General features: G+C 33.3%; 1 protein-coding gene across 1 annotated transcript in view; it reads right to left on the reverse strand.

Moving 5' to 3' along the window:
* Positions 1-3,088: 3,088 nt before the first annotated feature.
* LOC131050267 (disease resistance protein RUN1) overlaps positions 3,089-16,655 on the reverse strand; it is a 38,761-nt gene continuing 25,194 nt past the window's right edge. The window contains exon 2 of the mRNA XM_057984456.2: positions 3,089-5,546. Within this exon, the coding sequence (XP_057840439.1) occupies positions 3,446-5,546 (2,101 nt within the window). The 3' untranslated portion in view covers positions 3,089-3,445. The remainder of the gene's footprint in view (positions 5,547-16,655) is intronic.

Here is a 16,655-nt window from a genome sequence, read left to right on the forward strand (position 1 = left end):
ATTCAAGCAAGTTGTGCTACTTCTAGATCACACCACCTGTTGTTTTCTAATCACTACAACAGTCAAATCCCTAACCAGGTAAGCTCTAACAAGCTTCATTGTACAAATCCTCTAACCAGGTGATCCATTAGTTTGGATTCAAAAATCCTCTACCGAGGTTACTCTTAACAGGGTACTACCTTTAACAAGGTATAGCTTTTAACAGAGCTTTGGGATCTTTAACAGGATTTGCTCCTAGCAGAGCACTTTTGTAGACCTTAACCGGTCAGTTACCTATTACTGCAGATAGTTAATTTGTGAGTCCCATCTCACCATGGTTTTTCCCATTTGGGTTTTCCACATACAAACACTTGTGTTATGGTGGATGTTTTACTTATTGTGAATGCTTTAATATCATTTTGGATAGCATCCATAGTGTTTAACAAACTTGTTAAGTATATCTATCGGTCGGTGTTTAAAGTAGTATTGTTTTTGGTATCACTGATTCAACACCCCCCCCCCCCCCCCCCCGGTGATTTATAAGTCTATCATACCTAACATGGGTTAGTTGTCGAGACTCCTCATCACATTGCATATTGCATCGTCATCTTGAATTCATTTGCATAATAATTCCATCTCCCTAAGTTTCACTTAAAGTGGGTGTTAGTGTGAATGAAGTTAGTTTCTATCTAGTTATTAGTGGGAACCTATTCATATGTTACATTTACAAGTAGGTCCTAAATGTCATTATCTAGAAGTTCGTTATAATGGGGTTGGATGTTCATCTTATTAACTTTTAGCTATCTAGGCATTTAATATTTGCATCATGCATTTAATGTTTGTATCAATGGTAGTTGTCATACCTCATCATACCTTGCTTATATAAGCAAGGCCTCTCATTATATATTACATATTCGATCAAAATTCAATTAATGCATTATTATGCAAGTTATCTTGCCGTTTTCTCTTGTGGGAGCTATTTCATCTAGTAAGAAATTTAGGGGTGTTTAGGAGTCACCTATCTACTACATATTTCATTTCATGCAATTCATTAATAGTAGTGGAAGTATTTAGTTGACCAATAGATACTGCAAGAACATGAGCCAAGATGGGTTGGGTCAGTGGATATTTTGAGAAGAAGGGCATTGGAAGCTTGGGAGCGATCTTCCCCACCTATATTAAATAATTATACACTTTGATAGCAATGTCATAAGCACCAACTAACACCATACCCTCAAAGATTGAATCATAACAACAATGTCATTGTTTAAAGCCCTTAGACAATACAAGAAACCATGATTGAAAGAAGGTTTGACCAATGCGAGGATTCTTGTCCCATATCCTCTAAAAGCTAAAGTTAAAATCTCCCATGAACTCACGAGGGGCTCTCTTAATGGTAGTTAATTACTCAATAAAAGAGAGATAGTCACTTTGTCCTCAAACTAGATGTAGAAACTCACACCAAGCTAATCCTAGTTGTGAATAGAGTTGGGTTGTAATCTCCTATACCATTGTAACTTTTTCTTTTAAGGAGGTGACAAGAAGCCTCACAACCATGTTGTCTTTTTTAGTGGCATCGTGAATTAAGTAATGTTGTTACAAGTAAAAGGGGACTAACCCCATAAAAGGTCACAAAACATGATTTCTCAAGACAAGCATGATATGTTCTTTTGTTTAGATAGGAGAATTTACTTACAATAGGTGACCTTGACTAGGCTCTTGAATAGGGTGAAGATCATCTAATATATTTATGTGTTTCTTATTGCAAATAAAGTTAACTCTGAGAAATCAAGATGCTTATCTTTATATGATGCTCTAGTTTGTATCTTTGGTATGAATGATTTGCACAATCTAGAGCAAATATAATGGGGTTGCAAGAAATTTGTAGTCACCTAGTGCTCATATATGTGTCCAACAATTTCACTCTAATATCATTACCAAATCTCTTAACAATATAAAATATAGCTCATCAAACTAGTCCGACTAAGCATGCTACAAACTATTCACCTATAATTACACCCTTTGCTGAAACTAATTCAACATTCCAATGACACACTAAGAATGATCTCAACTACAAGGGCCCCACACCTTGATATCATTCCCATTATGTCATTAGAATGTTTAACCAATTTCAACAGAGTGCAATTTCAAGTGATAATAGGTACACTTAGAATTGTTCTAAGTGGCCAAAGTTTTGTGTTGAGTGCTTGCTCTATTGAACATGTGTTCTAAATAAAAGTATTACTACTTGAGTGTATCATAGCTAAGGTGGTGTAAATCACTATGATCTTATAAGGGTGAGTTGTTTCTAGAGTTGTTTAATATAAGGATCACTTCTTGTTTGATTTCAAATATATGTTTTCAATATTGGTAATAAAAATTAAATTTCGTTATTATTTTGAATATTGAATATCACATTCAAAATATCATTTTATTTATTATTCAAATTTTATTTCTTTAATATATTATTTTATGTTGGATGTACAAATTGGAAGTTATACATAGCTCTTGCACCAAATATGAAGGAACACACAAATCGAGAAGTACTATTCCTTGACTAAAGACCAAATAGATTTTAAAATGAAAATCAATGAATAGAACAATGATACTTATTTAGAAATTTGATATAAATATGATCATTACAAGTGTATGATAATGAATCATCAATATGTAAAAAAAAATTAGATAATCAAGTTTAATGCTCTAAAATATGAAAACCTATTATCTATTTGTCTAGGTCACTTCTATACCTATAACATATTTATACACTTGTGAATCTATCTTGTGCAACTATGGATCTAATTTGGCTCCAGTGTTCTCCGTCACACCTACCGAAAAACTAGTTGTGTGGGTTGGGAGCTTGAAAATATACCTTCTCTTTTCATCAAACTCCTAACATATCAAATCATAATTATTTTTTTTTATAAATAATATCCAAGTAATATAGAAGCGTCGATTTTCTATAAATGTTATAATAATACTATAAGATTCCTCCATAATTTCCAAATCCCTTAAAATAAACTAAACGTACTCCTTTAAAAAAACAATTTAAAAAAATCAAATAAAATATTTCACGCTTTAAATTAACACATTATTTTAGAACAATAAATCAACCTAAACTTCAATTTTAATTTTAAAAATTTAAGTAAAATATTCTATGAAAAATCATTCATCCTCCTTCATTGTTATCTCAAATCGAAGAAAAAAAGTGCCGCAAGACATGTTCTATGTTTTACTGTTTTCGTGCAAACACAGAAAAATTAAATTCACGTGCCATTGAACCAAGATCTTCCATGCCGTTAACTGAAGGAGCTCAAATAACAAGTGTAAGGTGCAGATGCATTCCAGAGAGCTTGAGTTTATTCCCCATCCCATACAAAAACGTCACACGAAGTTTGAGCTTCGTTAGTCAACTCTATTTAATAAGAAAGCTTCAATTGCTGTGCTGTCAACACTTGAAGCACCATTAGAGTTCCAGCTTTTGTAGCCGGCTGAAAATCCTAGGAGGGATTTTACATAAACTCTCACACCCTCTCAAACTTAACTTGAAGAGTTGCAGTTTTGGCAGGTCGGCAATGGCATTAGGGAGATTAGTTAAGCTCTTACACCATTTTATGTCCAAGTGCTGGAGCTCTGACATGTTGCCAATGGTACTAGGGAGGTATTTTAATTCTATACACCCTTCCAAGTCCAAGTGCTGCAATTTGCACAGGTCGCCAACGTTAATAGGAAGGGAATCTAAGCTTTCACACTTTCCCAAGTACAAGTTCTTTAGCTCTGCCAAGTTGCAAATTCCATCAGGGAGCCTACTTAACCTATCACAACATCTTAAGTTCAAGTTTTGCAGCTGGGATAGGTTGCCAATGCTACTGGGGAGATTATTTAAGTTTCGACAGCTTTCCAAGTTCAAGCGCTCCAGCCTGGTAAGGTCGCCAATGGTATCAGGGAGCTTATCTAAGCTTACACACCTTTCCAAATTCAATTGCTGCAACTGTGACAAATTGCCAATGGTATCAGGGAGATTATTTAATCTATCGCACCATCCCAAGTCCAAATGCTGGAGTTGTGACAGGTTGCCAATGGTATCAGGGAGGCTGGTTAATCTTTTACAACATGTCAAGTCCAAGTGCTGCAACTGTGAGAGGTCGTTAGGAGGTGAAAACAGGGAAGAGAGGAAAACGCTATCCAAATCAGCGCAGTCTTTTAGTTGCATAACCTTCAATTCCCAAATGTTGTCCATATATCTGGAGTGACGTGGCTCATCTACTGCTGATCTATTCCTTCCAATTGCAAAAGGACAATGTTCCAACCTTAACCAGATCAAACTTCTAGGAAGCATGGCTAGTGTGTCTTCAGTCATATTTTGAATGGACAGATTCTGCAAATGAAGATAGCGAAGAACAGAGCTGTTAAGCACCTCAAGCCTCTGTGGATTGCCTCCTCTGAGTCGAAGGCGAGACAAATTGATATTGTTGGATATGGTGCTCAAATGGTCAACCTTCCATTGCCGGGTGCGCTTTTCTTCTTTTTCAGCTATGACCCGCCCCATATCTTGCAAACGGTCATGCATATGAAATACACCATCTTTAATCTCTATGAGAGACTTCAACTTAAGATTAGATAAAGGACCTTCAACCACATCGTACAAGAATTTCCAGAAAATAATGGGCAATGTGTTCTTTTCTCCAATAAAAAAACAAGCAATATCCACAAATATTTCTTTTTCCACCTTACTCAGGGTATCATAACTGATTATGAGTCCGTCGTAAATATCTTGGTTGTGTTTAATGTTGTCAAGAGTTTCCCTCCAGCAACTTTTGTCACCTTGTTTATCAAAGAGGGAGCATCCAATGACTTCCAACGAAAGAGGATGCCCCTTGCAAGCTTCCACTATTTCTTTGGAGAGATCTTCGTATTTGGGTCTTGGAGATGGTCCGAGAAAAGCGTGCCAACTAAATAAGTGGAGAGCTTCAGTTAGCTCTAATCCACTCATCTCGTGGACGCATTCCGATGAAACCCTAGCAACATTCAGAATGTGTTTGTTTCTGGAGGTTATAATAACCCTGCTACCAGGAGCCAGCCAATCCCCACCAGAAGTCAGCCAATCCCCACCAAAAGCATTCAGTTGTTCAACAGTATCCACATCATCCAAAATAAGCAGCACACGGTTTCTTCGCAAACGATCTTGGAACAAAGATATGCCCTGAGAAACACCGTGGACCACTTTTTCATCGTAATTGCATAAATCTCTGAGAACTTTTGTTTGCAGTTCTTCAAGACCTGTAGCCTTTGCAGCAGTGGCGCGGACATTAAATACGAAGGAAGCAGCATTGAAAGAAGCATAAACTTCATTGTACACGGCCTTGGCAACCGTGGTCTTTCCAATACCACCAATGCCCCATATTCCAATTTTAACCACGTCATCCACTGAGTTAAGATTTAATTTCTGAATGATGGCATCTTTCACATTGATTATTCCCACTGGATGCTTGGCAACATGTAACGGCACTCTGTCGAGTGTCATGATCAGGTCATTCACCACCGTCTTGACTAGCCGAGCTTCGTAGCTGCAATGGCCAGAGTAGGTCAATTAAAATTGCAAAAGTACTACCTATAATCCTCATTCTATTTTCTCCAGAGAGGTGCAAGAAAAGTCGTAAAATAAAACTTTCACATATAAAATGAAAGAATTTGGAAAAATATTAATATTGTACCAATATATAATTGGTGGAAAATTAGTTAGTGGTAAAAATAGTTAACATTCAAGATCTTCCTATTCGATCTTGTCTGGTAAGTTAGCTTAGTTGTCTAGATTCTTTTGTTTATTCCCGTTGTCTCAGGGTTAGTTTTTTTTTTAATCCTAATGTGCTTTTCCAACATTTTTTCAGAACTGTTTTATTAATACAAAATTAAATAAGATATATTTATTAATAATACAAATAATTAACATTTGTATTGTTTTTTATTAATACAAAATTAAATAAGATATATTCATTAGTAATACAAATAGTTTAACATTTATTAAATTGAACTTTTGTTAATATATTAAAATTCAATATAATATCAAGGTTGAGCCTTAATAATCTAAGAGGAATCATTCATGATCATTGAAAAAGTGTTAACAACTCTTTAGAAAAACTAATAGTTAAAAGAACGAAATGATTTATCAAAATTAAAAGTCAAAAATTATAATATTTTTTAATTTAAAATAAAAATAATTATATTTAATTTTTAAAAGACTGAGTAGGATACTACAAGGACAAGCTTCTCGTGACTTCTTGCTAAAAACAAGATCTTTAGTCAATTGAACCAAGTCCCGCAAAATTTGAAAATTCATTTTAAGTAGAGATAAAAACTATAATTGATAATAAATAGTAGTTAAATTAAGAATTTAATTTAATTTTTTTTAAATAGACTATAAATTTGAATAATATAAATCATAATTTTTTTAAGTCAAATATTTATATTTGAATAAATGTTAAATTAAAATTAAGAGAAAACATTAGCGTTCCTTATTGTTCATCAATCAAATAAGTAATGAAACAATAATATAAAAAAAATACAAATAAAAATTTAAAAATAGATTAAAAAATTTATTAAAAAAGAAAATTAAAATTTTAACAATTGAAAATTTATTTTTTTTTAAATGTTTATATTTAAATAAATGTTAAATTAAAATTAAAAGAACATAAATGTTGCTTATTATTCATCAATCAAATAAGTAATGAAACAAAAATATAAAAAATATATACAAATAAAAATTTAAAATTAGATTAAAAAATTAAAATTCTAACAATTGAAAATTTACTAACTGCCATATAGTGGCAAGTACTTCTCTTTATGATGTTGTAAAGTTGTAATATATTTTTTCGAAGGCAAATCAAATAATAGTTTCAGATAATAGATTCTTAGATTGGCAAGTACTTCTCTTTATGGTGTTGTAATAACAATATTTGTTACAAGTTGTAATATATTTTTTTGAAGGCAAATCAAATAATAGTTTCAGATAATAGATTTTTAGATCTTACTAACTGAATGTATCGCAATTTTACAGTTTGATTATGTGAATAAAGATTATAGTTATTAGTAAATTGAAGTTAGTAATTTTTTAGAATAAATATTTGTTAAATATTGATGAATTTATATTAAGAGAATGTATTTACAATTTGATATATGAATTTGTTAAATATTTATGAACACTAAAGCCGGCCTGGAATTTGACGGCCCGTCTGTCATATGATTTTTTTAATATTGCCTATTATGATTTTTTACGGTTTATTAATAATTTAAAGTGTTATATGTACGGTTTTTTGGGAAAAAAAGACTGTCAATGCATACGGTCTAATAATTTTATTAGTTGTCATATATGATCTAAAAGAAGAAAAAGGGCCAAATAGACCATCAAATTCCAGGCCTGCACTAAAGTATTATTGATAGTAAAAAACATATAAAAGAAGTAATGGACTATCAAAAATGTGTGTTATTTGACTTTTGATGTAGCTAATATTATTAGAAACAGCTGCTGCTACTTTTTTATTGTAATTATTGATGTCAGTCACTTGTTGACAATATTTTTACTGTTCTGAATTTTTTTCTTAATTCTCATGCACTTCCTCTTGAACTGCTTATTTTTTTCATTATTGTAATCTTAGATCTAGAACATGTAATTGGTTTCAACATGTAATTGGTTTCTGAACTTAAATTTAGATGGCTCCAGATCGCCGTCGTATTAAATTTCATAGGCAATATATTCATTATTTCTCTCTAGGTGTTGATATATCGTGAAAACCCAAAATCTGGCCCTCATTTGTTTTTAGAAATTTGAATAGCCAGTGGTAGCCAGTGGATAATTGATTGGTTCTTAGGGTTTTCTTTCACCGTCTTGGTTTTTTGGAGGATTTTGGCCTTAATTAGGGTTTATATTTTAGGTAGTTTTGTAATAAAATATGGATTAAATACGGGTTTTGAACCTTTTAAGTTTAGTGGGTATGCTGCGCTGGGTTTGGAAATTATGGGTTGGTTGTAGTTGTATATGGATTACCGTAGTTGGAATTTCAGAAACGTTTTTTTTGGTTGGATTAATGTAAGTCAAATCAGATTTTAATGGAAGTTAGCAATGATACAATGTTCTGATTCTCGTTTTATTTGTGAGCGTGTTTCTCTGTGGTTAGAAAATTGTGGTGTGTAACTTTGATATGGATGTCATTTGGGTTTGGGTGGATAGAATTTATTAAGAAGGTTTTGGGTTTTTTCTTCTTTTGGGTTTTTGGGTTTGTTGCAGTAGGTTCAGTTAGAAAATTGCGCACTGTAGATAGACATTTACATGTCTGTAATTTTAGGTTGAACTCTGATTGTTGATTTTATTGGGTTGATGTACCAAAATTCGTGGTTGGAAAACATGTGAATTAAGGTTTTTGAATATTTAGTGGCTATGATACTATGCATTCCAAATTGTGGGTCACGTTTGGTATACTTGTGTGTTATTGTAGGTTGAAATTTTATTAATGTTTTTGTAGGGTTAATCAGATCAATTGAACTTCTTTTGATTACCATCAGGCTCATGAATTGTATAGAAATTGTTCTAAGCACACAATATTCTTGCTTTTGGAAGGTAGATTGTGGAACAGGGTATGTACATCCACCAAAGCATAATAGTACGGGTATTTTTGTCAGATATTGTGACTGGAATTGTTCTGGTAGACATTCTTGCAAACTTTAGAAGCATAGACAAGACTCGTCAACTGTTTGACAGGATGCCTCAAAGAGATGTGTTTTCTATGGACTGCAATGATTGCAGGATATGCACATAATGGATTTGCTGAAAAAGCTTTAGAGACTTTCAAGCAAATGCAGTTGGCAGGTATAAAGCCAACTTCCACTAACTTTCTCCCTGCCTGTGCCAAAATGGGAGCTTTGGAACAGGGCATTGACATCCATTAAAAAGTGTAAAGGATAGAAGACTTCAATCAGCTGTTGTAGTTGCAGCTGCCCTGATATACACGTACCCAAAATGTGAAAGCGTTGATAAGGCACTTGTACTCTTTGACAAAATGCCTCAAAGAAAAGTGATTTAATGGAACGTCATAATTGCGTGAAATGTGATTTTGTCAAGATGTTGTAGTTGCAACTGCCCTGGTTGATATGTATGCAAAATGTGGAAGCATACAAGGCATTTGAATTATTTGACAGAATGCCTCAAAGAAATGTGGTTTCGTGGACTGCAATGGTTGCAGGATATGTACAAAATAGATTTGTTGTGAAGGCTTTAGAATCTTTCAAGCAAAAGCGATTGGCAATTCCACAACCTTTGCCACCATCCTTCCCACCATGCTTCCTGCTTCTGAAGTAAATTGGGTTAGGCATTCATTCCACAACCTTTGCCACCATCTTTCAAGCAAATACGATTGGCATTTTTATGTTGCAGATAAAATATTGTTTGCTGCATCAGGTGCGCTGCTTTATAATTTGGTTTTATTCAACATATTGAACATAAATAGTAGTAAATGTGTAACGTACATTATCCTGACCGAATAATGTATACCAGAAATATAAAGCAATCTTCCAAGACATTTACATAGTCATTTTGAGCGTAGTTTGTCCAGGTACATGTATGTAGGTGTGGAAAGCTTAAAGGATTTGCACATGCACTATTAAATCCAACTAAAGGTGAGGAACAAACTACTTAGTTTGGCACTAACTCTATCATACTCAGTACTATTATATATACATACACCAAGAAGAACAATTATACATACACCAAGAGCAATCTAAAAAAAGAACAATTATATATACTTACAGTTATTACAGAGGTAGAGCTATAGGTCATCCACTATTGGACATGAAGTAGCAATGAATGTAAGTTGCACTAACTACAAGAGTGTGCCTATTATGAAAGACTTGGAATAAGTCCAAAACAATCAGTTGAAGGTTATATGTCTTTAAAGTTCAAGCAGAGTTGCATTGCATAACTTGCTTTCTGCGGCTCTACTATTTTTTTATATATATATTGGAAATTGTACAAAAAAATATAGCTTAAACAAGCATAAAAAATTTACAAAGATCTGAGCAATCAAGAATCACAAAGATCCAGCACTATGATATAAGAACAAGAACCTCGAAACCACAAGATGCCAACCATCAGTTACACCATGAACCAGCATTAGAAGTAGCACCTTCGACATTACAAACATCACTCTGGGAACCATATCACCAGAACTTGAAAACACATAAGAATCTCAATCTTACCAAAACAATTTCCATCACCAAAACTGCCAGCCATGTCCATAGAACTCCAAACGAAGGAACAGCAAGTATCAGCCAATATAGTCTCATATGACAAAGAGTCGAAAGAAACCATATAAGCAGGCCAAAAAAAATCAGCATATCCAACAGCCCAAAAAAACCTCATGCAAACAGTTAAATCACCAAATAACACCTTAACAATTTTTCTTATTTCCTTTCTCATCAAAATAATTAATGAAACCCCTCCACTTTCTTCTTAAGAGACTGAACCCTCCACAAGGAGAATGAACAACATCAATGTCATCATCAAAAGAACCATCATCTGGCCAAACATCCTCACACACTGAAACATCCACAGCAACATTTTTCTCTTTATCCACAAGAACCCCAGGGTTCTAACAACCCGGAATAACAACAGCTGAGACATGACAAATTGGAGATATCTCAATAGGCACATGACCAACTTGCATTGGAATGTCTTTAGCGACAAACTTCCTCTTATGTGAAACAACTGCATAGACCTGATTATCAACTACAGCATTCACCATACTATGAAGACCAAGAAAATTATCATTTTAATCTGCTAAATGTGGATGTGTTTCCTTGGTGCCTGTAGAGCACATATGAATATAGGCTTAGGAATATTTACAGCAACGCTATTTTTTATTTTTTGTTTATATGTTTTATTTATATACAAATTTGCTTTCTTAAAAAAAGAGCAATCCTCCTGTATGAGAACAGGAAGTCTTGGTCAAATTCTGTTGAATTATTTTGTAATATTACAAAACACTAATATTATAAAACTTATAAAATACATTCTTTTAACAAAAATAACAAACAATGCCCATTAAAATATTAGCTGAAATACTTGGAAGTTAAAAAATGTAATGATAACCCGTTAATGGGTCCTCGGGGGTTGATCCTTTTTCTGATATAGGGGATGTTAAATGGGAACCACCTAGTAAAGAGTGGATAAAGGTCAATTTTGACGGTGCTTCAAGACGAAATCTAGGAATCTTGGGTGTTGGGGTGGTGGCGAGGGATGACAATGGGTCTATCCTCTTTTAAGGAGCACAACGTTTGTAGGACGGTACGAATAATGAAGCGGAGGTCCAGGCGGCACTTTCGGCAACTGAGTTGGCTTTAAATATAAAAGTCCAATGGCTGCATTTGGAAGGAGATTCTCAAGATTATTAACGCAATTGCTAAAGGCAACACACCATGCTGGAAAATAAACCGCTAGGTGTCTACGATCCAAGAGAAGCTCAAATCATTTGTGGAATTTCGTGTCTCCCATGTCAAGCGAGGAGCAAATGCAGTGGCAGATTTACTATCTAATATTGGATGTGATATGGACAGTTATACGGCCAAGTGGTGGAAAGGAGATGGAAGACTATGGAGGTGGTCTTAAATGCAATCTTTAAGGAATTTGCAGCCTGCAATACGCAAGCGAGGGAAGTTTTTTGGCAAGTACACCATGCAAGTTGGCGCTTGCTCCTTGAATGTGGTAGTTATCTTTGGCAGGTCACACGTCTTGGTGCAGGTGGAGGATGCAGCAAATCTTCCGTGCAATCTCATGGCATTTATGCCATCACTTCTGCATTCATTACTCATCCTAAACGACGGCGGAGGAATTTATTTCCTTTTGGTTTGCGAGCTAGTGTTTGTGTGCTTTTTAATTGATTGCACTACTTTGTGGTTTTTATGACATTGTCATTGCAGAAGCTGGTGCAGTTTCAATTTGCAGGTGACTATGGAAGCAAACTTCACTCTGCGCACAGATAAGAAGTTGGTGCCATTCTTGAGCAAGGTGACGAAGAAGAGGATGCAAGGACTTTTTAGTTACAAGGCGAAGCAGCTGTGGAGTGCAACTCGCCTCATGCTTGTAGAAGAGGTGGTGTTTGTCCATCATTGATACCGAACGAATATGGAGGTGTACTCTTTGATTCTGGCATGGGCATGCAAGTTTGAGTCGGAGGTCGAGAAGATTAGACTCACATTGACCAAACTGATTGATGAGGAGTACTTGCTCAATCTCGGCTCACTTCTGGAGTGGGTTGTGCCTCGAGTAGGAATTTGTATCAATGAGGGAGATGACCAAGAGGAGCCGCTGCCTTTTGTCCATTGGCCGGAGGATGATATAAAAGAACAATGTCGTGAATGTGCTCGTATAGGATGGGAAGCTATGAAGCTATGTGCGAAACTAATTAGGGCGGACGAAGTCCTGAAGGCATTACAGGGGGTAGCACGGATGGAAGCTGGTAAAGATCTGAGAAACAGGTTTGAGGAAGGATGGGCTATTCAGTTGCTGGCAAGCTTGGAAGGTAACCCCGACTTCGAAGATGAAATGTGAAGCGGCAAGAGGTAAAGCTCCGGCCACCAAGGAGGGAGGGGAGAAGGAGAGCCAGGGTGGCAGAGAGAGTGGCCATTTGGCCATTGTTTTTATATGCTTTTACAAATTTTATGATAATAGTTAACTGTTAAAACTAAACCATTTCTATAATATTTGGGTGTGGCGGAAGCAGCATATTGGTCTTTTTTGGACTTGCATAGGTTGTATGGTTTTTTAGAACATATTGTATGGTTGTGGGTGGTATGGGGGTTTGTTGCCTACAGTATGTAAATGGACTATGGGAGACTGCATTTCTATATGCTTAAAATTTTGCATTAATATAATTCAAAAACTATTACCGATCACAAAAAAAAAAAATGTAATGATTCAATTGTTCCAAATTGAATATTTATTTTTATTTATACTTTATAATTATTTTAATTTAATAGATTGTTAAAAATAGATAATAAATATTTTTAAAAATTTGGAACATAAAATGATTTTAAAATGAATATTATAAATCATTGTAATATTAGAAAACATAATAGTATTATAAATAATGTAAATTGCACTCTTTAATTTAAAAGAATTAAAAAAGAATGACCATTTTAGAAGAACAAACAATGGTCATTAAAACATTTGCTCAAATATTTGAAAGTCAAAAAATAGTAACTGTTGTACTGTTTTAAAAATGAATATTTATTTTTGTTAATCATTATAATTTACTAGATTATTAAAAATAGATAATAAATTGAACAAAAACTTACTTATAGCGACATTTTCCTAGAAAAAAAATTAAAAAAATTATTGCTCTAAGTATTGCAAACCTACTGCACTAATTAAAGGCAATCAACAATCATTACTTTTGAAGGACTATATATTTCTTGTTATCAATTTTTTTTTTTTTAGAAAAACAACTATGTATTGTATTCCTGCATTTGTACATGATGTTTTATTTGTAAATATTTTGGTGGATTATTTAATTTATATTTAGTTTAGTTTTAATAAATTATAGAATGGTACTAAATTTCAGCAATTTAGTTTTAATAAATTTCGTAAATTCATGTAACTAGTATTTAATTATTTTTATTAGTTTTATCCATCAACTTAGGTTTTAAAATTGAATATGTAAGTTTCATTTAAAAAGTAGATATGATTTAGTGTAATAATATTTTAAAATAATAATAAAAATATTATTCTAATGTCTACAAATATAATTAGTGATTACTAAATTATTTTATAATAAATACTTAATTTTAATTATTCTCAATAAAAATGACTTTCATTTCCTCCAATTCATCATCTGTGCCTTCTTTAGGTGCAGGTGCTAGTAATTATCGATCATGAACAAAATAAAAACTAAAAACTGACATTACAATTTAAAAAAATGATAAATAAAAATATTGACAATCTTTCTCGTATACCAAATTTAACTTATTAACGTGATAATTGTTTGGCTTGTTTCTCGAATGGACAGGATTCATTATTGTGCTTTTCTCTACAATAGTTAATTATAACAAGTAATGTTTTTGAACTGAAGTTCATTTAAGACGGTGGTAGGTTAACGAATGGCAACATAAAGCAATTTATGATAAATAATAATAAAATTATAAAATGTAATAAAATCTATTTATAAAAAACCATTTCAAATAGAATCTTGAATTGTCAAGTTTGAGCATAATAAGGTACTTGGTAATTTACAAGGCATGTAATTAAACTAGCACTTGTACCTATAGGAGGTTCAAGAAATATGCTGATAGGAAATTATAAGTGAGTGGTGGCTTTAGATCTATTTTGAACCTTGGTGGGTTTTTTAAGATCTATTATTGCTCTTTCATGATTGACTTTCAAATTGCATATTGTTTAATTACTCTAATTTTCATTCATGTAAAAAAACAAATTGAGGTTGATTTCTTTGTTGTTGTGATTGGTTTTTATTTGTGAAATGTGATTATATAATTGCATGACATGTTGAATGTCTTTAAATATCAAGACATAACATTATCTTACAAAAATATGTGCAAACTTGACTCATAGTGACTACTATGAAGGGGCAAAATCTTAGAATTTGAATTTGAATATATTTTATGTTTATTCCTATGTGTTGTGTTATTGATCATAAATATCATACAAATGAATTATGGAAATAGAGATGCAATCTCAAGGTAAAGGACAGATATATGGAAGTAAGTGCAAGTGAGTGTACAATAAAGGAGATTTCAAATGATGAATGCATGAGAATTAATATATATTGGAGTAAATAGTCATAGATTATGTCTCTAAAGCTTGCAATTATAATTATTCTTTTTAATGTAAATCTCTCTAAGATTTCTATTAAATTGAAATAAAGATCAATTATAAACCTAACTTAATACGAAAATGTGTCACTTAAATAAATAATAATTGATTGTATATATAGAACTTATAATTAAAACAAGTTTTTTAGTCAAAATCCTTATAAACTTTCTACTATATTAATAAAAATCAGACCATAAATTAAATGTAATATTAAAATATACTACTCACCAATATCTTTGAATTATTATTATTATTATTATGTTTGATTAGATTGACCCCAAGACCTTCCCCATCCTATGGAAGGCCAAGAGTCACAACTTAGAATTCCACTTTAGATGTCCCTATTGGGAATTGAACTTGGGTCTCCACTGTGAGAACCCAATGTTTTAACCAGTTAAGCTCAACCCCTTGGACTACTCACCAATATATTATTACTAAACAATTAATCAAATAAAATATAAATTACATAAAAGATTACGTAAATATAAAAACCATTACAATTACATATATTCAAATAAGACCAAAACACCATGGTAGCAAGGAAGTGCTAAAATAATACAACATTTTCAAGTGTACAAACTGAACTGGTAATCCATCTAGATACAATTATGATTTACTCAATACATACCTCTACTTGCAATAAGCAGATGATGCTTATGGACTAGCTGTCAATACAATTACATGCGTCTTCTGGATATATATATCCCATTTTTTTATAAGGAGATGGTGCTCAAGACAGAGGGGCAATAGCACTAAAAAAATAATCAGGAGCCCAAAGTATTATAGGCAACATTTGAAAGGGATGTGGATTTGATATAAATGTGTCTGAACTTGACATTTCCTCCATTGGCGATGTTCTTCTTGGCATTGAGGAAGATGTGTGGGTGGCTGTACCATTTCATATTTTCTGAGAATATGCAGGGGACAGTGATTCTATCAGTGGTTCATCTTCTACAATTGGAGAAGGTGGTGTTTTGAAGAAAGCCCACTGTGCAATGTTCAATCGTTTTGTAAAATCTGAGACGTGTTGAGTTTATGCTTAATTTGATGGCTGCAAATGACTTATTAATATGCCAAGAAGGAAGCGAAATTGGTATTGGTTGCCAGAACAGAAGACCATATTAAGGTTGTTGTTGATAAGTCCTCCTCCATGGGCGATCCCTCTGTTCATGTAATTGCTGCTAATGTTTCCAAAAAGGACTGTTACAAATTCTTAGAGGAAACAATAGTCGTTGTAAGACCCACATTTCTTACTGTTCATTTTGCCCTGAATTGTGAAATCTAGTCGAGATGTTTTTCTATGTTTATTTTTTTGTGGGTTTTGTTATAGAATTTGTAATTGTTTTGCTTACTTGGATAAATTTATCAACTGGGACAGAGACTAAATTAATATTGTTTGATCAGTGGATCATATGGTGAACAATGTTGGGATAGCGCACGGTTTTCTGTTTGATTCAAAACTGCTACTGACTTTTGGTGACTTGAAAACAGTTTAGCGAGTTACCTGAAAACAATTTAGCGAGTTACCTGAAAACAGTTTAGTCATGTCAAACAACGATTTAGGGGCGTGAGACAGGTTTTCCGCTTCTCCGTACGCGAGCTTTCTCGCAACAGAAGCCTATCGGCTAATTTTCAGGCGTGAGACAATATTCACGGCAAGATGTAGTGGAGCAAGTCCACTTAAAACAAAGCCTATCGGCTAATTAGTTTGTAATCTATTGTGATGAAAAACTAGTTAGAGACAAATGGTTATGTTTAGGATTTTAATGGTTTTAAAATTTAACCTTGATTTGTGTATTTTTAT

Source organism: Cryptomeria japonica, unplaced genomic scaffold (genome assembly GCF_030272615.1).
Source record: "Cryptomeria japonica unplaced genomic scaffold, Sugi_1.0 HiC_scaffold_17, whole genome shotgun sequence".
Lineage (NCBI taxonomy): Eukaryota > Viridiplantae > Streptophyta > Pinopsida > Cupressales > Cupressaceae > Cryptomeria > Cryptomeria japonica.